The sequence below is a fragment of the Furipterus horrens genome, unplaced genomic scaffold (genome assembly GCF_987537825.1).
Source record: "Furipterus horrens unplaced genomic scaffold, mFurHor1.1.pri manual_scaffold_1, whole genome shotgun sequence".
Taxonomy (NCBI): domain Eukaryota; kingdom Metazoa; phylum Chordata; class Mammalia; order Chiroptera; family Furipteridae; genus Furipterus; species Furipterus horrens.
The window spans coordinates 137936039-137961184 of NW_028327171.1; the positions used below are offsets into that span (position 1 = coordinate 137936039).

At 32.3% G+C, this 25146-nt stretch overlaps 1 protein-coding gene across 1 annotated transcript in view; it reads right to left on the minus strand.

Moving 5' to 3' along the window:
- Positions 1-25146, minus strand: part of LRP1B (LDL receptor related protein 1B) — a 1919366-nt gene that overhangs the window by 708152 nt on the left and 1186068 nt on the right. Inside the window, exon 21 of the mRNA XM_090279551.1 lies at positions 7751-7933. Coding sequence (XP_090135677.1) covers positions 7751-7933 — 183 coding nt within the window. The remainder of the gene's footprint in view (positions 1-7750; positions 7934-25146) is intronic.

Consider the following 25146-nt stretch of genomic DNA (forward strand, 5'->3'; position numbering starts at 1 on the left):
TCACTATGGTTTTTACTTTCTCTTACGGGTGGGGTTGATTGTCTTTTGACATGTCTAAGAGCTTTTTATATTTCTTTTTCTATGAACTTTGCCCGCTTTTATATGAGTTGTTGGTCTTTTAAAAAATGATACAAACAGCTATTGTGTATTAGGGCACTTATTATTTGCAATCCATGTTGCATAATTTTCTCCCAGTCTGTTCTGTATTAACTCTCTATACTACTCTATATCATTTCTCTTCTCCATTTTTAGACTATCCTTGGTTTTAAAAAGGGTGATTTCCATGGTGAATTGTTATTTGACTATATTGCTGAATTTCCTCACATTTTATCTAGAATGATGGTAGCAATGGTCATAAGAGAGATTTTCTGTTATCTTTGTGTGTATAGGAGGTGCTGACTTTTGGGGTTGTTAAACTAATATGATGAGGCTGTTGTTTAAAAGGATAGCTTAAAATTTTTATTCCTTTCAAATGATTTAGAGGAGATAAAATTGAATGGTAACAGTGTTTTTTAAATAACTGGTAGAATTTTTCAGCTGCACCTGAAACTTTTTGTGGAATGGTGAGAGGGGATAGGTTTTATTCATTTTTTTTCTATTTTTATAAAATAAATTGCCTAATTTTTCTTCCAGAGTTAATTTTGGAAAGTTATGTTTTTCAAGTACATGATTTTTTATCAATACAGGTTTTTAAGTTCATTTCTATGATGTTGCATAGTTTGACTTTTATAATTTCTTCAGCATATGTGATTATTCTCTTATTCTCATTTTATGTACTGTATTTTGTATTTTTAAAATTAGGTCAGTTAATGTATTAGAAATCTTAGTTATTCTTTCAAAAAACTAGTTCTGGAACTTTCAAATTATATAATTTTTCTTTCTAATTTTTCAAACCAGAATGTTCTACTTATGCATGTATTTATTTATTTATTTATATTGTTGACACTATTACAGATATTCCCATTTTTTCCCCCCTTTCCTCCCTTCTACCAACACTCCCTCCTTGGCCTTCAACATACTGTTATTTATGTTCATGGGCTTTGCATATATGCATATATGCTATTTGGCTAATCTCTTCCTACCCCCGCCAACCCTCTCTCCTTTTATTTTTATTTCTTGTCTTTCTGTGTTTCTGTTTTCCTTTGGTTTGGTTTGTTATTTTCTAACTTCTTGAGTTAGATGTTGCATTAATTAGGATAAGTCATGCAGCAGTAACAAACCTTGAAATCTGGTGGCCTAATTCAATTAAGCTTCATTGTTCATTCACATAAAATTTTATAAAGTCAAGTTGCCTTCTCCACCTTGTACATATGCCCTCTAGACCTCTAGTTTAAAAGGTCACTGGGGCAAGAGAAAAAATCAGAAGAATGCTCACCATAGCTTAACTGAGTTGGCATGCATGTGCCATAGTTAATTTTACTCACAGCCCATTGGATAGAACTAGTCACTTGGCCTCAATCTGATTGCAAGAGAGTTGAGAAATATAGTAAAGTTTAAGAAAAATTGATGGATAGTGTCTTTGTTATATAATCTGAAATAATTTATTTTAATGTTTAAAAATTTCTTTATGTAAATACTGGTATATCAATAGTTCTTAGAGCAATTTCTTAACCTTTCAATAATGCTAGAAATATCCTACATGCATAAAATTTATTTTAGTTGTTTTAATCCTTCTAAATAAAGGGGGGGAAATGACTAGAATCAAAATAAAGTGCTTTATTTTATTAATAAATTTTCAAGGCGAAGAATGGTTAACTTTTCATAATTACTAGATTTATTGTACAATGATCTAGAAGTTTTGCTTTTATGATTTCTTTTGTACTTCTTGAAATTTATTAAAGCTGACTGTGACAACAAGTGCTCATTTAAAAATATTTCATGAGCCTTGTAGAAGAATTTTGCCTTCTAAGAATAAAGGTATATCATTATTAGTTTGATTTAAACATGAATTATTTAGACCTTGTACAACCTCTTTTATTTTTCTTCTGCTTAATTTTTCATGGGCTAAAAGAGAAATTTTCAACCTTTTTCATCTCATGAGACACATAATCTAATTACTAAAATTATTTGACACGCCAAAAAATAATTATAATCTTTGTCAATCTGACAAAAATATAATTTTGATTCACTCACACTGGATGATTGTTGTCATTTTTTTACTTGACAATCTAAGAGAAAAGAGGTCAGTGTCCCTGGCTAAACAGTGAGATATTGCACATTTTAAAAATGTTTGCCCTGCACCAGTTTTCTGTGGCACACCAGTTGAAAATTTCTGGGCTAAAATAAGTGAATAAGAGGACTTCCGGCCAAGATGGAGGCTTAGACGGACACGCTAGGTCTCCCTCTACAACTAGAGAGGAATACAACTACTTCAAAACAAAGGATAACTAGAAATTCCAGAAAATAAAACTACACAGAAGCCCAACATATGAAGTTATAAACCAGCGGTGCCATTGGTGCAGGTAAGAGTTAAAGAGGGCAGTGCTGTTTGCGGTCGCACCTGGGACAGCGGCGGGGCGGCGAAAAATCCCTGCGGCAGTCAAGCCCCTGGCAGTGCGCGACCCCAGCGCTGGGGAAAGCAGCCACCGCATCGCCTTGAACAGTGAGGCCCAGGGGGGCGGGAGGACGGATCCCGGTCTCCTAGCTGAATAACTGTGTGAATCCATCTTGGACCCCCGCCCCCAAAGAAAGCACCACAGGGCTGCGAAATAGGTCGCAGACAGGTGCCAGTCGCTGATTTGTGACGCGTACACAGGCACTGCCCCCTACAGCCGGCCCAAGAAAACAAAACGCATCTGTCAAAATGAGGCAGACAACTATAGAAATCCCGGTGGTGCAGCTCACCAGGCAACAGATGAAGAATCTGACAGATGAACAAATAACAAACCTGTCAGAGGCTCAGTTCAGGGCCATTGTTATCAGGTGGCTTACAGAATTCACAAAAGAGCAGGAAAAAGATAAGAAGAAGCGAAAAACATTCATAACGAAAGGAACAAAACCACATATGAGACAGATGGTGAGGAAAAAAAATCTAGAGTTCATTTCAACAAACTGGAATATGGAGAAGGAACAAGCAGTCAACCAATGCAGAGAGAGGAAATGGGAAGCAACAATGAGAGGATCAGAAACCTCTGGGACAGCTATAAAAGGCCCAACATAAGAATCATTGGTTTGCCAGAGAGTGAGGAAGATGAACTAGAACTTGAAAAATTGAGTGAAAATATAATAAAGGAGACCTTCCCAGACTTGGGGAAGGGAATAGACTTGCAGGTCCAGGAAGCAAGGAGAGTTCCCAAGAGACTGGACCCAGGGAGAACCACTCCGAGACACATTATAATCAAAATGTCAAAAATTAAAGATAAAGAGAGAATCTTAAAAGCAGCAAGAGAGAAGAAAAGAATTATGTACAAAGGGGTCCCAATTAGACTATCAGCTGACTTCTCAAGGGAGACCCTACAGGCAAGAAGGGACTGGCAAGAAATATTCAAAGTAATGAAAATCCAAAACCTACAACCACGAATACTCTATCCAGCGAAATTGTCATTCAGAATAGAAGGACAGAGAAAGTGTTTCCAGGACAAAATAAAACTGAAAGAGTTCATTAGATCCAAACCACTGTTATATGAGATGTTAAAGGGACTGGTTTAAAAAACAGAACCTAGGGAGATGAAACAAAGGCAAACTAAACAGGCAACGAGAGTGGAAAAGGAACTGTGGGTACGGGAAGCATATTGGGGGGAGGTCAACAGGGAGGGGGAGTGGGGAGAGGGAGGGAGATGATATAGGAATTGGGGATCATGGTAGGAGGGAATGGAATAGACGGAGAGAGGTTGGGAGGAACTGTATGCACAACTAATGGACATAATCTAAAAGGGGGGGACAACTGGAGGGAGGGGGGCCACCGGGTGGAGGGGAGCAGAGGGAAGGGAAATTGGCACAAATGTAATATTTTAATCAATAAAACACATTAAATCTGAAAAAAAAGTTAACGAATAAACTATACACTTTAACTGTGAAAAAAAATAAAAAATAAAAAATAAAATAAGTGAATAAAATTTTGCTCCTAATAACACTTTCTCATTGTGATTTCTGTAATTTTTATTGTATAAATTTTGATAGTTATGTTATTTAATGTAAGATATTTAAGACTGAAAAACTTTTATTGGTAATTGCATTTTTTATCATTAAAATGCGTTTGTTTGTTTTTTAGGGTCATTGACGTTTTATTCTGGCCCCTAAACTTAACTCTCTGATAAAGTCCTATTTTCCTATTGTTCTCATATTTTTTTTTTTACTAAGACTCTATGCGGAAAAATACCTTATAGTTTGTATGTCTAAATTATCTGGAATAATATTTTATCAGGGTATAGTATACTAGTCTGAAAGTGTTTTTGCTTTAGCTTCTAATTACTCCATTATCTTTTGGAATTTATTAATGCCTTCTTGCTCTCATTTTTCTTTCTGGTAGTTTCAATATCTGATGTCCTGTAATTTCAAAATGATTTATAGAGGCTTAAGTTGAATTTACTTATTTAATGAGGAAGCAAGTTTTTTAATTTATGGAAACCTTAGCTTGTTTGTTTGTTTCAGTTAGCATCTCTATTCTATCATAGATATTTTTTTTCATAGAATTTTTTAAAGTATCTGTTGTGGCCTTCTAACCATGTATTTTGATTACTCTTTCTATTTTTAAATTTTTTTGACTCTCTCTAGGTGCACATATTTTTTAATCCATTGTTTCTACTTCCAGTTCATTTTAATGTCTGTAATATTAAAGGTCTAACATAAATATACATATTAAATGTAAATTATGACTCCTTAGTTTGATACACCATGGTTTACTATACTTAAACTACAGATTAAATTAGAAGCAGATGATTAACATCATGGTTTACATGATGATATTTATAAACATTTGATGTTTTAATAACAACATTATTAGCTGGATAATCTAAATCCTAAATTCTCTCAGAACCTAATTTTCCAAAGATAGTATATGAGATTAAAATATACTATCCCTGAAATATGTCACTTTAGCATAAAAATTATGCTAACATGCTTCAAGAAAAAAGCCTTCCCATAGCTTCCCATATCTGACAAAAGCTTAAACTTCTGAGACATGAGGAGTACCACCAATCTCTTTCCCAGTGAAGTTTTATGGCCATGAAGAAGGAAGTCAGTGATGAGATGAACCTGCATAAATGAACCTACAGCTCTTATCTTGCATCAGTTTTGTTATATATTTACTTTCTCACCATGCTATCTCTAAAAACGTAACAGCATTTTCCTTTGTGTTGTCACTTCTCTACAAATTTACTCTTCTTTGCGAAGATACTAAGTATGTACAAGTTCTAACCACCCTTTGGAGTTATCCATCATTGAGTTCTCCCACTTATATGCATGATTCATATGTTAATAAACTTCTGGGATTTTTTCTTGTTAACCTTTCTTTTATGAGTCTAATTTACAGAGCCCCACCCAATGAATCTAAGAAGGGTAGAAGAAAAAGTTTTTTCCTCTCTATTACATCAGCCATTCTCTTAATATTTCAGATTTATGCTTTTTAAGTTGATTCATATTCAGAGGAAGGTGTTTCATGAGTTCATTGCAAAATATCAACACATACATAAGATAAATTGTAAGCACTTGAAATTTTCTATTAACTTTAAACAATCTTGTTATTATTTATTATTTATGTTTTCTCTGCATATTATCTATCATTAAATGGTGAAAACAGTTTTTATCAACATATGGCTTTTAATACTCATTTTGTTATGAAGTTATTTATAATTTCTTTCTTCACAAAGAAGTTTCTGCTTGGTTCTATGTTTCACCTCTAAATTTGTTAAATATTGATAGTATAGTCAGTTAGTTTTAGCTTAGTATTTCCCCTGTCAGTTTATATTTTGCTTTACTATAGTCTTGCCAGTTCTTTATTCATATATAGTTAAAGACTTTTATCTGTTACATTGCAACATTAGCCTAATCAAGCAAATGCCAGAAGGAACATAATGAAAAAAGTACGCACTATATATGCTTAGAATAATGTTAACCTGAGTCAAATAATTAGTTCATTAACATTAAAATTAGCTTACTAAATAAAAATATTTATTTAGTCAAGTATACATTTATTTAATGTTATTCATCCATTCTCAATATATGTTCCAAAGTACTTTCTAAACTTAAAGTTAAATTCTTCTAAGCAATAAACGTAAACTAAGACTTCATTTAACAGTTAAAAAGAGTCACAAAATTGTGAAAAGTTGTGTTGGAAAAATATCCATTTGGAAACACATCTTCCTCTAAGAATGGGTCTCCTGAATATTTATTATCTATGTCTCTGTCAGCTTATATTATTTCTTTATTTATTTGAATGCTTAATTGTAACCAGAAGATATGTTTAAGAAAAATCAAAGAGCATAATGTTTTTTGTTATATTAAGTGAAATAAGCAAGTCATAGAAAGACAAATACCATATGATTTCACTTATATGTGGAATCTAATGAACGAACTAAGCTAACAAGCACTCACAGATAGAGAGCAGGCTGATGGCTCTGGAGGGAAGGGTTTAGAGGCTGGAAGGACCAAGCTAAAAAGAGAAAGGACTCAGGGACACTAACAACAGTATGGTGACTGCAGGTAGGGGGGTGGTAGGTGGAGATGGAAGACAGTATAAGTGGGATAAATAATAATAGAAAACAAAATACAGTAAAATAAATCATTAAAACAGAAACTTGATTTATTTTTACAACTTTAAACACCCAAGAACCATTTGGTTTCCAGAGCAGTATAATCACAGCTGTGATAACTTCTCTTTTACTTTTTGCTTCAAATACTTAATAGGGAGCAAAATGAATTGCTAAGAGCTTATAATTTAGTTACTCAAAAGCAATTTTACATTAGAAAATTTCAGAGATTTTTCATGAATAGTCCTGAAATCTATAAAAATTATTTCCATGGGTTATTTTGATGATATTAACTATTTCACTAATTATACCACAATAGTTCATCATAATCCATTTCTTTTTAATCTTCAACTCATCTTCTGGTACACTGAAGGAGGTAAGTTAGTTTATCATGCCAGGTAAAACCTATTGTTTTAAGAAAATAAAATGGAAGAGTCATAATAATAGAATATTGTCATAAAAGAAAAAAATAAAAGTCTTAGCAACTCTTTCAAAACAAATCAAAGGTTCGAACAACAGTCATGACCTTCATCTTAATATAATCCAGCAACAAGTAAATATTTAGAAAACTAGTTGAAAATAAATGTATATCATTTTGTCTTTCCTTTCTTGTTGCCTTCATTAAATTTTATGGTGGGAATTTATTAACAGAAAGAGAATGTCTGTCCAGGGGTTTAGCTGTGTGTCTCTTATTGGACTCTATTTCTAGACTCTGAATCCAGATTGCCTGGTTTAAAGTTCAAATTCTGCCATGCTGTTTCTGTGAACCAGCAAGTTAAAATTTCTTTTGACTTTTCAACTTGAGAAAGTTAAAATCATCTCTGGGCCTCAGTTTTCTCATTGTGAATTGGCATAATGAAATAAGTTCACGCAGAAAACATTCTTAGAGCTGTGGCAGACTAAAAAAATGTTAGTGATTGTTATTACATATAGAATGTGAGCAGACCTCTTAGAAAAAACACAAGAATACTTTTTACAAAGGTGAGAAATAAATTGAGGATTGGCTGGAAGGATTCTGCATCCGAGAAGCCCAAGGTAAATACTGAACCTAATGCTCTGCTTACCTGTACTCCAACAGGAAAACTTGGTTTTGTGATCACACAGTTGCAAGGTACCATTGCAGCCTTTTTCATCACTACCATCTTCACAGTCTTTTTCCCCATCACAACGCCACAGATCAGGGACACAATTTCCATCCGGATGGCACTGAAATTCATTTCCATCACAACCAGCAAGAGAGTGAATCTCTTAAGAAATGAGAGAAGAGAGGAGGAGGGGAGAAGACAGGAGAGAAATTATAATCTTACTCGATAATTTTTTCTTTCTCTAGGCATTATTATGATGGTAGAGAGAATATATATTTTTATATATTTTTTATTTTTATTAAACAGTTTTTTAATAGCCGTAGTGTGCTCTAGTATTTTCAAATTTATTTTAGAATTATTAAACTTAAATTATGTTTATTGTCTCTCACAGAAATTCTCAAAGTGCCACATACATTAGGGAAAAGGTTAAAAGCAAGTATGATAATGTGCAAATATTCTGTTGTGATTTTAATTAGTCTCTTCAAAATAAGACCTTTGAAGGGTTTTTCTCTTTGGCACATTAAAGAGAATTCACATTCTATTCTAAATGCTGACTTTGGTTTATCTTTTGACACATCTCTAGATAATTTTTTGAACTTTTATGAGGTAGTTAAATAAATAATACCTACTTTCTGGCTAATAAAATCTTTAAAGAATAACATCTAAAAATTTGAAAAACATACAAATAACCTCATAATAAACACAAATTATTTTAGGCTGTAAGATTTCAAATCTAGACTCACAGCAGACATATAAGAATTTTATGAGGCACTATACCTTCAAAGTCAATTTACCAATTAATAATTTATACAGTACTCAGCACCATTTCTCAAAACATGATGACTAACAATATAGGTTAAAATATTCAGGTATGCATAAGCAAGAATAAAGATAATAAAAAGGTTGGGTATATAAATGTTTCATAGTACAATTGAATAATCTTACTGTAACTGTAGTATATTAAATTTTTATTAATATCTAATATTATGGGATGTAGTAAACAGTACCTTTAAATTCTGTTGTCAAATAAAGATTTTGTATGTATTTTTATATCCGAAAGCTTTAATGTAACAAATTTATTGCCTTATATAGCTAATCTAGCAATTAATCTAAGTATCTATAACAGCAATTATTGTATATCACTATGATAAATTTGAAACAGGATCATGTGAGTTATCCATTATTCAATATACTGGTTAGGTAGGGATCATGTGGCTATGAATTAAGTTTAGACTCATTTAAGGTCACAGTCAATAATAACAATTTAGTGACCAGGGCTGTTACTTAATCTTAATCTATTCACCTGGAAAGTGGAGAGTTTGCTAAGTTGTTTTGAGGAATAAATTAGCTATCTGTAGATTATTATTATAACTACAAAATCTTGTAGTGCTATTACATTTTTACAGTATAGTTTGGTTCCTGATTTTTCTTAATTTAAAAATGTTCAACAACTATAATATGTCAGTTGATGCAGTATTATAAAGGTGTTCAAAACTGACTTGACTCTAGACTCTACTTCCCAAGTATTTCTAGAGAGTAATGATGAAATTAAAGAATAAATAAAGAAAAGAAAAAGTATCTTCACTGAAGCAAGAAGCATGAGTAAATCTGCTGGTAGAAAATAAGAGTTCAAATTCACAGAAAATCTGTAGAACTAATTTCTAAAGGTAACCACTATTAAGAACATATAATAATCACCAAATTTCCAGAGAAGGCACTGAGTTTAGGTTGACTTTGAAGTCCCTTGCAAAGCCAGAGACTTTCTTTTTCTATTTTCTTAGTCATCCAAATTATTCTGACTTTGGAAGACTCTTGATTAAACAAAATGAGTGTGTCTACACACAATCAATAAAGATGGTAAGTCTCTGTACATTTGAAAGATATATATGGAATGTGATATAGTGACTTCCCACTATATTTAATTTAGTCTCTGCAGAGTGCCTTACTTAACAGTATGGCTTAACCACTACCATGCTAAAAAATGTTGGGTTGGTTTCATTTTACACTCACGATGTAAAGTACAGCATTAAAAATATAGTCAATAATATTGTAATAACTACGTATGATGCCTAGTGGTTTCTGAAAATATTAGGGAGAAACACTTCGTAGAGTACGTGATTATGTAACTACTATGCAGTACACCTGAAACTAATATAAAATAATACTGAATGCAAATTTTAATTAAAAAGACAAAAAAATATATCACAAAGTCTTCAAGTCTAGTATCTTTGAGAAGGTAACTTGAAAATCCTATGTGATTTCAGGGTTCAGAAAAAAGAAAGGAGAAAAGTCAAATGAAGTTCCAAGGTCCATTCAGCTTTATGAGTAATTCTGTGGTGAAGAAACCAACTCCCATGCAGCAGTCAATGGTCTTTGATTCTTTTTCCTACTACTTAACCTCCTTTGAAAACAAAACAAAACAAAACAAACCTTAATTCAGCTGCATTTTATAACCTGTAGTATGAGCTCAACCAACAACATATAAAGTTGTAATTCAGGTACTTGTCACTCAGTGATTTCAAACAATAGGCAATGGGAATAGAGTCTATTAATTTTTCTTCTACCTCCTCTAAAATAAGAGAGAAGACTGGTAGCTTACATATTGAATGTGTCCCTCCATATATTCAATTTGGAAAATGTACTATTAATTTTTTTTAATCTGAAAATTTTCTTTAAAGATTTAAATTTTCCAGTTTCTTGAGAAGTAAGAAGATTCTTAGGCTAGCATTCTTTCAGAGTAACACAACTACCTGCTTTACATGGGACTAGACTAAATTGTATTAACAGCTCCCTGTTATAATGGAAAGAAAAGTATACTCATTTCTATTGCTTTTTTTCCCCCAGGTAAGCAGTAATAGAACTGCTTACTACATTTTCTTTTGTTTTTGAATTACTTCTGGAAAGCTGTGGAACATTTTTAGTTCACTCTGCTTCAATATTGATACCAATTTTACTCTCATAAAAATTAGTTTCTCTTCTTTATAATTCATCTTTTATGGATATTTGTGAATAATTCTCAAACTCATCATGTTTCACTCTTTGCAACTGTTTCTTAGAATTTAGAGCCAAATTTATGGATCAAATTTCATGGTATATACTTGCTTGAACCAATCTTACCTTTAGTCTTATATATATTACTAATCCATATACTATGTTTGTTTAAATCTTTCCTCTTTATAACCACTAATGTTTCCAGGTTATAGCTTAAATTATTTCTGGACATGATTAGAGGTCTAAATAAAAAATAAACAGAATAGTTATATGCAAGGAAATTTTGAAAAGAAACAATATATTGTACATTTAAAATTAACTTAGGAAACACTTCATTAACTTACATAAAATTAAATAGCATATATATCAACCTTTATACCAATTTATATTCTTCTACCCACCTTTTATTTCTTTAGGGTCCATGTTACCTCAAAAATATCAATAAAATGTCAATAAGATGGAATAAATTCCATGTTTAACTAATTGTAGTAAAAGCAATATTTTGACTCTTTTAAACCTATTTTAGATTTGGTTTCAAAGGTCTAGTTTTTTTAAATCATGTTCCTCAACCATTAACTCAATGACATAATGGGAAATTCTCAAGAGGAAGAATATGCAAACTCAGAAATCTAGATAGAGTAACCTGATTCAAAGAGAGACTTGTAAAAGATAAATTGTTGCTTTGGGGAAAGGGTTGCTTATCCTTGATTCAGCATTATGGCAACTAAATAGCTTAAGTACTATTTATTTATTTATTTATTTATTTATTTATTTATTTATTAGCTTAGTGTTATTTACAGATGAAAATAAGTCATGGTCACACAGATCAAAGCAGGATCTGTGAAGGGAGAGAATATGCTGCTATTGTGTGAGATGCATTAAAATTCTATTTGTATTTTGTTTGCTTTGTTTGTTTTGTTTGATTTATCTATCTGTGATTCAAGGTAAGCCTATTCATCTGTATTTAAAAAATTTTTAAGCTACCCATGTCTAAACCTCTATTTCATACTAGTGGGCAGTGCAAATAACCCAACTGCAATAGTTTTAAAATGAGGGCATAGTCCGAGGAAGGAAATACAATATATCATCAAAAACATTTCAATGTAAATGGTGATACAATTCTCTTTGTAATGCTCACACGAGTCAGTAATGTATACCTCCTGGTCTTGGTTATATTATTCTTCCCAACCTTGACTGCCTTCCTGTTTATGCTTTGTCTATTAATGTCCATAAGTTTCTTTAAGACTCGCCTTATTTTAAATATTAACTACTTAGGATTAGTTTTTTTATTTTAGTGTTTGTAGATTCAATAAATTCATGGTAAGTTTTAAGGATTTATAAAATATAAAAAATATACATGATGCTTTGTGCTGATTTACATTTTTTCTTCCTGAGGAAGGGATTCAGAGCTTTTCCTTGACTCTTATGGTAGATTCCAAGGGAAATGCCAAGACAAACTTCACACTTCTCTCCTTATCACTATTTCATATACCTTGCATGTATATATATGGCATCCAATTTTGCTTATGTTTCAAATTAATTACATTAGATTGGACTAAAACCCAATGGAAAGAGATCACCCATCTGTTCCTATTGAGCTTGATTAAAAATAAATAAAACTGCTTTTTGAGATCAACTTATTTTACAGAAACAGAAATTACAAAACAATTATTTTTTCATAAATGTTGAGTCTTTTAAAATTATTTTTAATTTTTTTAAATTAGTTATATTAAATATTATTTTATAATAGTTTCAGCACAGTGGTTAGACAATCATATACTTTACAAAATGTTTTCCCTGATATTTTCAGTACCACCTGGCACCATACATAGCTATTACATTATTAATGACTATATTACTTGTATTGTACTTTGTATCCCAATTACTATTTTGTTACTGCCAATCTATACTTCTCAACTCCTTCACCTTTTTCATCTAGTCCTGCCTTCACCTCTGGCAATAATAAGTCTGTTTCTGTTTCATTTCTTTATTTATATTTTTCTTTAGATTCCACATTTAAATGAAATGGTATGGCATTTGTATTTCTGTGACTGACTTATTTCACCTAGCATAAAACCCTCCAGGTCTACTCATGTTGTTGCAAATACTAAGATTTTATTCTTTTATAAAACAATTGACTGTAGTTATATAGTTAACAAATAGTAGAAATGAGATTTGAGGAGACATAATTAAACTTCGGAGCCTACTTTCTCTAAAAGAGTCCATCATTACTTTCTTTTAAGGTCTTTCTCTTGTAGAGGCTCAGGAATGAAAAAAAATTAGTTTATATAATAATCAAGTGTCTATAAACTCATTTACTTTTATATTAAAAATACTGCTGTTTAGCTTATTTCTTTTCTAATAATATTTAATATTTATTTTATTCTGTTGTAAGGAAGGTAATGGTGAAATTTGGTCTTTCATGAAAAGATCTCAATAAATTGCAAGTTGCATGAGGCAGTTTGTCCTCCTTGGGCTTGTTTATTCTATTGGTTGCCACCCAGGAAGGAAGAAGAAAGATCTAGGGAATCAGAAAAATTAAGTAATGTTACCATAGTTACATATCTAGTTAGTGGCAGTGAGATGCCAAATTCATTCCAGAATCTTTAAAAAGAGTATATTGGCCTCAGTGTTGTCTTCATTTGCTTTTTAAACATATATTCATTGTAATGTGGCAGGCATTTTTCTAAGTGCTAGAACAGAACAGTGAATAAGAGAAAGACTTTACTGTTCTCACAGAATTTAGCCAAGAGGAGAAAGAAGCATGAAGGCATTTAATAAATAACTATAGGAGTAAATGAACCAGATTAGTCCAGAAAGCAGTAAATGCTATGAAGAAAATGGATCAGGGGGATGCTACAGAGGAAGAAACATACATCACCTCTGATCACAGTCCATTGCCCAAATCTAGTCACATTGGGTGGGGCCCCATCATGTTGGCCCCAACCATAAATTTCTAGGAAGTACAATTTAGTGTTCCAAGAAAAGGGAATAAATGTAAGTATTTTAGGAACAGCCTTGATGACAACCATAAGAAGTAACTTATGTAAAGGGTCCTTGTTGACAAGGGTGATTAGAGAAATTTCTCTGAGAAGGTGATACTTGCAATAAGCAAAAGATGAAGGAAAAGAATCATCCATACAAGGTAGAGAACATCTCAGACAGAGGGAATAACAAATGCATTGTTTTTACAGAAAGAGGAGGAAGTGAATGAGGAGGGTACATGAATAAAAAGAGGCCTGAGAATAGGCAGGTACTAGATCTTGCAGGGCTCTGTCAACACATATGGAAATATGAGTTCAACAGGTATTTTTCTATTAAAGACTTTGAAACAGGAGAGTAATGATATAATTTAATCTATATTATTAAACATTCTCAATGTTTATTACATAAAAAATAAAGATGATGATGATTGAGTGGAGGTAGGAAATGGCTTTTGCTGGAGTCCAGGTGAAAAATACAAGGTATAGTGTTTGCCTTTGAAAGCATAAAATAGTGGGTATATTAGGAAGTAGGTGATATGCTCAGTTACAAAGCAATGCTCTAAGTGCTTTGGTAGGAGAAAGCACCATGAGAACATACACAAGGAAAAACCAGCCTGGAGACAGGAATCTCAGATAAGAATTGCTTATGAAAAAAGTCAATAGCATTCATAAAATTTTGTGTAGTATGTGATGGGAAGACAAGGTAAAGAGAAAACTAAAAAGTGGGCAATGGCTAGATTTTGAGTCACCTTGTAGGCTATGCTAAATGGTTTGGTTTTAACCCTAAAAGTCATAGGAAAATCAAGAAAGACCTTCAGCTAGATTCTAATATTTTCAGATATGCAGTTTATATAGATCACTTTGAAAGCATTTAAACCATAAATAACATAATCTCTAAGATTCCTTAGATTTAAGGGGTTTTACATATATGCATCTATTTCATTCACTTGAACACTACAAGTTTATACTAAAGTCAGGTAGACTATTACACACACACTTTTACATTTCTTCCCTTCCCTCTTTTCATTCCACCCCATCACAATAAATTAAAAATACCCTCAACCTACTTCTTAATGTTTGTTAGGTTTGGGTATGTTTTGATGTTTAGAAATGTTGTCCTCCTCTGCCAAAAACACAGAAAAACATTATGGAGATATTTTCTTCTTAAGTTTGCCAAATGAAATTAACTTTTGTTAACAATTGTTGATTTTCCCCTGGATGATGAGCTGCATTTCTCCTAGGAGCCTCTGATGACCCTTCCAACTTGGGTTCCAGGCCTGTGTAGTTCCCCAGAGCACCAGTTGCTTCAGCCTCACAGTCTCTCTGTATAACATGACTTGTCCCAATAGAGTGTTAAAATGATATGTATGTGCTCATGCTGTTTTACTTTTATAATTTCATGTTGCTAATGCTGGTTATATTTTAAACTAATGCAATTTTATTGTTTCTTGCCCTGAAGCTATTTAAATCAAGCATGCAATTTGGGGAATCTAATAAATAAATGAATGGAGAGCCCTGGAGGAAATGTAGTGACCAATGGTGGAATTTATTTCAATATTTAAAGAATTCATTGTGACCAGTGTTTACAGTTATAAGACTAGCAACTATACAGTGACAGAATTTTTTCTTCTAAAGTTAGAAATTGTGAAAATCAGAATTGCAAAAATTATATTTATGCTTTTTAAAAAAATAATCAGGATATATTCTGTTTTATAAGAAATGTGAAAGCCCTTTTGAAAAAATAACTAATAATGGTACTGCAAATATAATTATTTAAACTGTAAGACTAATCTGGGGGAAAAATGTTTTAAAATTGTTTTAATGGTGTTTATATTTTAACTTAATCATCATAAAATGCTTTGAAAAGTAAAAATCACTATGTATAGCAAGTGCAAAACTTCCTGAATTTTTTAATATATAACAGTTTTGTGTCAGTCTTTGCCTAGTTGGTTCCTAGCTTTTCAGTGAAAATGCATTAATAACTCCTGCACACATAGCAGCTGTTTATTTCAGATTTCTAGATAGTCTTCTCCTGTTCTGAAACTACTGAGAATCGGTTTGGTAGCACATCAATAGCTATTTCATTTACCAACAAGTTATGTATAAAATGGTGGCCTATTTCTTTCTGAGGGGACCATAAACGTTCCCCGAAGGAAATTAAACTATCCCTGGTTTCTAAAAATCCTTAGGAGACTAGTGCTTATTAATACCTTTCTTAGCCTTTGAGCTGCCTGGCGAAAGCCTGTGTTGGGGTGAGTGGGAGTATATCATCCTGCTGCCGCCACCTACCTAATGGTGTACAATCTCAGGTGCGAGTTGACAGTGGAGTCAAGCCTGGGGCCTCCTTAAATAAACTCGTCTTTACCCCATTGGGTTTCCAAGTTCTCACAGCTCATTTAAATTTTAGATGTCATATCTCTTGGTTATTGTTTTCACTGCCCCTCCCTTCCTCTCACCTCAACATAGGTCCAATGGCATGTGATTTTGTGTTTTATAACTTATTTCAACAAATTCTTTTTATCCCTATATGTTGTTGCCCCAACTGGGGATTATCCTGATAAAATGTTTTATGGGACTGTCAAAACCATTTATAAGTCCATAGGACTTAATGACAAATTTAATAATAAAATAGACAAGAGTTCAAATCTTTAATGTTTACTCTCTGAGTAAGTTAGACAAGTTGAAGAGAAGGAAATAGAAAATAATATGTGGATACCTAAGCACAAATTCAATTATATTAGCATGAAAATGTTTTTAGTGTTAAAAACACATGTAGACACTCAAAACTATATTGAAACAAAGTTTTAATTCAGCATACTAAATATTCCCCAGGAATTTAAAGAATTGAAGTGAAAACTATGAAACAAGTAAAGCATTGTTTTTAGTTCATTAAAATTTTAAGTTTTTATATCTGGAACTCTACCATGAGCAATTCATTTAGAATTTAATGTATCAAGAGAATGATGAAATTCTATATTATTAAGTACAAATGAGCAGAGTTTATTAATCTGTTAAGCTGACAAGAATTGAGAAATCTGCTTTTCTACTCACTGTTAAAATTAAGCAATCTCCTTAACACGTGTTAGATATCAAATATTAAATAAACAGATACAATTTGGATATTTTCTATTTGGAATTTATTGCCTTAGCAATATGCTTAACTCACAGTAGGCATAAAATACTTATTATTTATTATTTTTAAAGATAGCATTACTTAATTTGACATTTTTAATAATGTGGGGCATTATTATAAAGAAAGAATATGCACAACTATATACACATGAGCTATATATTTGATGGAGGGCCAAAGAATGTTATTTAAAAGTTATTAATGTTTTATCTCTTCTTTCATTGGCCTTTTCTTCTCCCCATTACTTTTTAATTTGATTTTCTATCATAATAATTTGATGATCTATAAAACAAGGGCATCTAGGATTACTCAAGAATATAGCTCCTTTAGAATGTGTTTCCACTGGTTTTATAAATAAGAGGTCAGTTAGCTATGACTTGTGCAATAATTTTGCTTCATTACCTATTTTTATAAATAAAATTTTATTGGGATACAGTCATAATCATTTATAGATATGTATATATAGCATATGGCTTTTGTGTGCTAAAAGAGTAGAATTGGGTAGGTGCAACAGGCAAAGTTTAAAATATTTACTAGCTGCCCCATTTTAGAAAAGAATTGCCAACACCTGTATAAAAGGTTCTCAGTTCTGTTTATGATTCACAGACATCTAATTCAAGTGCAGACATATCAACAATAATAATAACTTCTCCTAAAAGATTCTGATACAAGTGAGTATTCCATGCCAGAAAGGTTGTGGTAGTTTTAATGGATTATTTTATGCACCAAGGGGGAAAGGTTTTGAATGCAGATAATAACAATTAATTTTCCTTGGGAAGCCGATGGTGCACAAATGTCAACATAAAACTGAAATGAATTCCCTAATAAAATGTGAATGAATCTGCTCAGTACTTATAAGAATAGAATACGTGAAAATTCAGTTGATAATTCACATAAACTCATAAACAAAGGCAAACAGTTCAAATAGATTCTGAAAGAAGTGAAGTACTAATAACTGATTTAATTATTTTGTAGATTATCCATGACTTTTGTCTCTTTCTGTTTATTTATTTTTAAATTTTCTGCTGAATATTTAGAGTCTTACTATTTCACTGATCATTAATTGCAACTGGAGAATGAGGAAGCAGAATTTAAAGACTATAAAAATTAATTCACTCTTGCCATTATTTTGGGGATTTATTAAAAGAGCAGGAAACAGGTGAGGTATTTTTGTTACCTCTTGAATTTAGCTATCAAGCATATCTTTTATAAAAAATACAAGAGATGTAATGTTACTCTATTTAGGGTCAAGGTGCATAATTATTGTCTTAAAAGAAAAGCTAAATTTATCTAGAAATAAGTGCAGATATGTTAATAACTTTATGTGTAGTAAAGATGAGACTAATTAGTGTATTTCTTCCTGTTTTAATGAGCCATTTTCAAATATTTTGTTTTAAAATATTTATAATTATCTGATTCACTTTCATTTTCCTGATAATCATATCGCTAGAAACATTATAGTCTCAAAAAGGCATTATTTGATTTTCTTTATATTGATGTAAAAGTTGTTTGCAGTATTAAGGTTAAAATTACCTTTAAGAACATATTTGTTCTGAAAAACAAAAAGAGGCTTCCCATGGATAAACTCCATTAATAATTAACATTGTCCTTGGAATGTCATGCCTAAAGGAGACATGCTTGGGCTTTGGTTGTTACCAAAAAGCCCTGAGCAACTGGGACTAACTTTCAAAGGTAATAAAAGTCCACGAGATAAAAGGCCTCGTACCTTGGATGGGTGAGCGGTCCATAGCAATCTTTCCAGGGAAGGAATGAAGGTTGTTTTCCTGAAAGATGGCTAGAAGGGACCTTAAGGCACAATGGAAAACCAGGAGGACCTGGAAAAGACAGGTGTTTACAGGCAAGGCTGAATGCCAAGTATGTGGATCTGCTTCTGTGCCTTGAAGGGCAGACTGAAGGTCACCCTAAATGTTCCTTGCGTAAGTTCCAGCAAAGCAGAACTAAAGATCATAAGTGATCATTTGCTGCTCTTGTTGTGTTTATGCAAATGAACAGGATAAATTAAAAATGGACTTAATGCTGTCCCTTTAATGACAAGGAGGGTAATCTTAGGGAGAAAAATCACAATTCAAAGAAGATCACAATGCCCAGTGGTAGACTATAAAGTAGTGCAACTAACCAAAGTTCTTTAAAGTTTCTTTTCATTTAAAATTTGTTTTCATTTGAAAGTTAAACTATGTCTGTGGCATTATCAAAGATGTTTAATTTACAGGCAAGAAGAATGTCAAATGCCTTGCAACTGGATGTCTTTCCGATAAGACAGTGCTACAGATTTAGAGACTTGTTTGTGGATTATGTTACATAAATTAACATGTGTTTTCTGTTTTCAAAGGGCATAAGCCTACGATCTCATTACCTGAGTGATTGTCTGTACGTATAGGCCTCACTTAATCCTGTCTGCATTGCTGCCTCCTGAGACTCAATGGTTTGGCTGAACTAAGTGGCTGGGTTGGTGAAGAACGGGGTGGTCTGTGGGCTTCGCTTTAAAACTGGTTTCTCTTTTCTATCCTAATGGCTTGGACAGAAAGAGCCCAGAGGCCTGAGAGGGGGGAAACCTAAAATATTTCCTTCAGTCCAAACTAAGTATAATGGGCAAAAGGGTTTTGGACAGGTGAGATGTACCTGGCATACCTTCCTCCAAAGAAGCCCTTCTTTTCCCTAATGTGGGACATTGAAAAATTAATACCTGTCTTTTGTCATCTAGTGGTTATGGATTGAATGATGTCCTTTAACACTGTTGCCCCCAGAATACAACAAGGATGCCAGCCTGTTAAACCAAGCATGCCGTTGTCCAGAGACAGCCAACCAACCTGGAGTCTGCACGATCCTTCCCCTTGTAGGAAGGCCACCCTCCCCTCCACATCCCCACTCTTATTAGGGATTTCTTGACCCGCGGGTAGGTAGGACGACGACCATGTCCAACTTGAAGCAGCTAGAGGAGCTCGAGACCTTCGTCCATTGTCCTTTATAAGATTGTAAAGGGTCTTAAGTCTGAGAGGGAGGGATTGTTATTTTTTATTGTTAAAATATTTAACTAATTAATTAATTATTTTTAAAAAAGAAGAAGAAGAAGAATATATGAAAGGGTGAGGCAGGAGAGCTTGTATGTACAACCCATGGGCATGGACTTGGAGAGGGGATTGTTGGGGAAGTGGGGTGCTGGGCGGAGGGGAGCAAAGGGGAAAAAATTGGAACTATTGTAACAATATAATCAATAAAATATACTTAAAAAAATAATTAACATTATCTTGATATTTCAGTATTAACATTTCTTAAGGAAAATAAATCAGTCAGTGAGAGAATAAACTTAAACCAGACAATTTACATCTTATTGAACACAGTACTATATTTTTATAAAATTACATGGAATTTAAATTTTCTTTAAATCATATTTTGTCACAAAACAATCTATATTTTTATTATGAGAAAATAGTTTTTAAAAATTAGGACAGAAGATTTTTTGATTTTGCTGAGTCCATAATATAATTTGCTAATTTCCCCAAATTCAAAGCCAGTAGTTTATTCTCAATAAAATTGAGTGACTGAGAAATAATAGTAGTTTTTTTCTTTGATTGTGTGTTTTAGCTAATATGAATTAAAAGTATCTTCAGAATATTTTCATGGAAGTAAAATAAAACAGATGACTGTGTTTGTGTACAGTATTTATTGGTATTGAACAGGATTAATCTGTGCTGCTGAAAAATACAGTTGTTGAGCTGAGATGAGATATGACATACACTGGAAGACACAAGATGTTGGTTTGAATTTCCATTCTCTCCATGCTTAAATGTGCAACCTAAGTCTTCAGCTACAAATCGGATTTTGCTAACCTGCACTTTTCTGAGTGGATTCAACTCCCTAGGTAGGATACTGTCTCTTTTTCGTTGGCAACACCGTCACCCTTACTGGATTTTCCACAAAGAACTTGGCATAATTATTTGATTCCAAAATCCCTACTGAAGATGCCTTTATGGATCAAAGATCTCAGTCTCAACATCTCTAACATAAAATATTATCAGCATCTTCCAGCATGCAGCATAATGTTTTTGTTATGTAAGGATAATTTTATCTGAGCTCTTTTACTCATATGTACAATAAAAGAACTAAACTAAATGACTTTTTAATTTTCTTTCAGTTTCCTATGTTTTCTGAGTTTATGAGGTAAAATTTTTATGGCAGTCAAGTATATTATTGGGGTAACTGAAGAAATTTTCTGTGTAGGAATGTCCAAAGCTATTTCAATGACAAAGCTCCAGAATCCAATTTAATCAGGGAGACTTGTGGGAGGGAAAAGAAAATAGAAAGAAAACAAGAGAGAGAAAGAGAGGCAGACTACTGTAATTATTTATTGTAATGGTCCAGGTTCCTTTGGGAAATTTCATTAATGCCCTGAAGTAGGTAGAAAAATCTTTCTTTTCTCATTTACAGGAAAATTGAGTATGCAGTTGAGAACAAGGTAGTAATTATTTGGGAATCATGTTAATGTTAATTCACAGAGAATTAGAAAAAAAGTGTTAAACTCAATAGATGCAAAAGCAGATGCCTTGAGGTAGGAATAAGGGGCAGACCTTAGTTTGAAACTCCAACTGTATAATCTAGGCAAGGATTTTAACTTAATCCTTATTGTGAGGATCAAAAGAAAGTAACAAAAGTAAAGTTCCTGGCAATTAATGAGTCACCAACATATGTTAACTCCCCTCTTTTCTCTCAATATTGTCACTAATGGAACTACTCACTAACACTTTCTGTAAAATAATAGATACAAAAAAATTTAAACTTTTCCTTTCTTTCTGAAATATACTATTGGGCAGAAAAGCCTTAAAAAAACAGAATCATAAAAGATAAGGGAAGCATTATGTTTTATTTTATTAAATATTGAACTGAAATTTCAAATACTTTTTTAATAAATGACAACTTATATTTTATTAAGAAAATGTACAGGACTAGATCAGTGCACCCAGGTCTTGTACATCTTCATGAAAATAAGGTTCAGGATTTGGAGGTAAAGGGAGGAAACAGATAAAGGTTACAAGATAAATAAAACAAAACAAATAAGGGTTGAATTCTCTGAGTAAAATAAAAAAGTTTGTTGTCAAGAGATAGACTCTTTCACTCAATACTTACGGCGCACTCACTGTGTACTAATATTGTACTTGACTAAAAACTACAAAGTTAACATAAAGTTATTCTAGTTTTCTTCTTAAATTTGAGAATAATGAAGTAGTGAAAGAATAAATGAATGAGTAGTGAATGGATGAAGCCAAACCCCAAGAAAAAAGTGGAAGTTTCCAAACCAGAAGAAAAGTTAAAGAATATAAGCAGAAGAATAGGAGCATGTGTGAGTGTGCATATTAATAATGTTATACATTTAACTGTCTAATAGATTAGGGAACTTGTTAAAATTATTTATAATAAATCAAAATTGTATCCCAATGAATACTTAATTTTAAATGTGAAATTAATTTGTATTCAGGATACAGATACAAGATTGCATATGGTCTAGCATCACCCAATTCATGCACTTAGAACAGTAGGCAATAAACAGTTCCTTTTCAGACAGCCAAACAAAAGGCATTAAATACAATGACCATAAATCTTTACTTTCTTTAAAGTAAAGAAAAATCCGGTTCTTTGAGGGACATTTAAGTTATATTTAGAATTAATTACCAAATTTGGGCAAATCTATTCTAGAGAAAACCTGTTTTCTTCTCTATCAAGTCCATGCTGAAACTATTTGTATACATTTGTACAAGCAATTTCAGAATGAAATTGACCAGAAGGAATAACTGCTTAATGATCCTGACAATTTTTCATATGTTTACTTCAGAAATTATTATTTTGGGGTGTAATATAGTTGAGACTGCTTCCAAAGAGTATAAGAATGAAAATTTGCATAATTCAAATAAATTAAAATGTCAGCAATGAGATAAGATTAATTCTATGTAATTTTATTTTATTGATGTGATGTGTCCAAAGTCTTTATTAAAATCTTCCAGCCAGAGAATTAAAGACTTGTAAGAAAAGACTAAACTATTGTTTTAACTTTTTTATTAATGTCCCTACAAGTAAAATCATCTTTTTATAAAACCTTTCAATACTTTAGTAAACAGCCAGAACTGAGGCTGTACAGAAAATTCCCTCATACAAAATTTTTGAGGGTCCAGCCTCACTTATTTTTCCACATGTTAAACTACTTACCCAGTAGATTTACAAATGGGTCCCTATAGAAACAACTACCAATGAAAGGATTCAGAACAAAAAATAAACCAGAGCTAAATTAATAATAAACTGGCATTTAACCAAAGGAAGAAATCAGTTTGGTGTAGATTGTCTTTCTATTTCTCTGTTGCTTGTAGTGTGTGTGCACATCCACAAAAGTAATTATGGCAGTATAGCACTTATTAAAAATATTGCATCTCTTTTGCCTAGCAAGAGAGTTTGAAAGTGAGAGTAAAGAGCAGCACAACATTAAGGCAGAAGAGTTGAGTATATACTCAACTAGGAGGCAATGTTTTACATTTATTAGTCACATTGATGATGAAAAAAGCTACGATCACTAAAGAAATTTTTGGAAAGTGGGCTCAGAGAAAATATGAATTGAACTTAAATTCCACATTTTTTCTAAAATGGAGATTACATATAGAATGTTCCATTACCTTGTTTCTCCTGCTCCTTTACTATTAAAAGTTAATTCAAGAGTATTTCTACCCTTATGAAAACAATTTGAGTTGAGAAAAACTACACCATATGCTCTGCATACCCAGGAAGTGTAAAGCAAAGTTCTGAGCAATTATGTGGAGGATGTGTTCAGTTTTGACAGCCAGTCTTGAAACTCAAGCCAAAATGCCCTGTTCTTTCTTCCACAGCAGGTTTGGGGACGGAATTATTATTACATGACTAATTGCATCAAATTTCTACTTTACCTTGGCAACGGCCTGACAAACCTGCATGTTACAAAATAACTTTTCTGATCAGCTTTAACAATTCTATGTCATAGTCATTTTACAATGACACACAGAATACATAATCAAAATAATGATGGGTAAAATTACTTAAACGCTTTTTGAAATTATTTGGATTGTCTTGCACCATAGTTATCCTAGATTGTTACTTTTTTTCAATTATGTAAACTATATTTGTCAAGTATAGTATTTGATTAGGGAATTCTAGTACTCTTTTTTTTATTTTTGTTTTTGTTTTTTTTTTATTCTAGTACAATTTTTAATCTAATAAATATATATTAGTTCAGGAAGTTCTCCTTGTTCTTTGCTTGAAACATGTCCAAGAATCATGCAAATTACCTGGATCATTTCCTTAGTGTATTACCATAAATGTATAAAATGCACAGTGTTCACACTGACAGTGTATCAATTACATTGATATATTAGCGAAATTGAAGTATTCTAAAAATGAAGCCCATTAACATGAAATAGTCACATATTCTATAATAATCCAAACCCAAAAATTTCTCTAAAAAGCTTGCAAGGGGTGTGCCACCTGCTTTGGATACTCATAAGGCTAAAGCCATCTCTCCACAACTTCTTAATGTGCACTGAGCATTTTAACATAGAGATAAATAGACATAAAAAAGATGAATGAGATTTTAATTCTGAGGTGAAAGTAAATTAACTTTGGGACAATTTATCTTTTGCAACATATTATGGGGTGGTGCCAGCAGGCCACAGGTGTATACCTCATGAGGAGCCTTAAAAGACATCTGTGAGGTAGGGAGAAGGATAGTTTATATTCAAAATGTAATTTATCAATGAAATGTCAATGACACTCCAAGATGAGTGTTTCAAATATACAAAGAAAAAAAGAAAAATATTTTTGCACACTTTTTCTTTCTCCTTGAAAGTTTAATGATAGGCAAAAAGTTCTAGTTCATATATTCTAATGCACCAATGAAATAGAGAGAGAAAAACAATACAAGAATGAGATAAAGAGGACAGGGAGAGAAGACCAAAACAAATCATATCAGAGAAAATACTTTAGAAACTTTCTATTTTATAGGTTCTCAAATATTTACCAAAGACAAATATATCTCCTGGAAAACACTTTGAAAAATTTTTATTTTTTATGATTACATAATATATGATTCCTTAAATAAATCTACCACTTAAATAAATTATTTTATTGTTTGCCTATTTACATGATAGATTTTAAAAACTGAACAGCGTTGTGTGTGTTTTTTCACCCTTTTGTGCATCCTTTTGGTCTAAGCATAGTACCTGGCACATAAAAATCCTCAA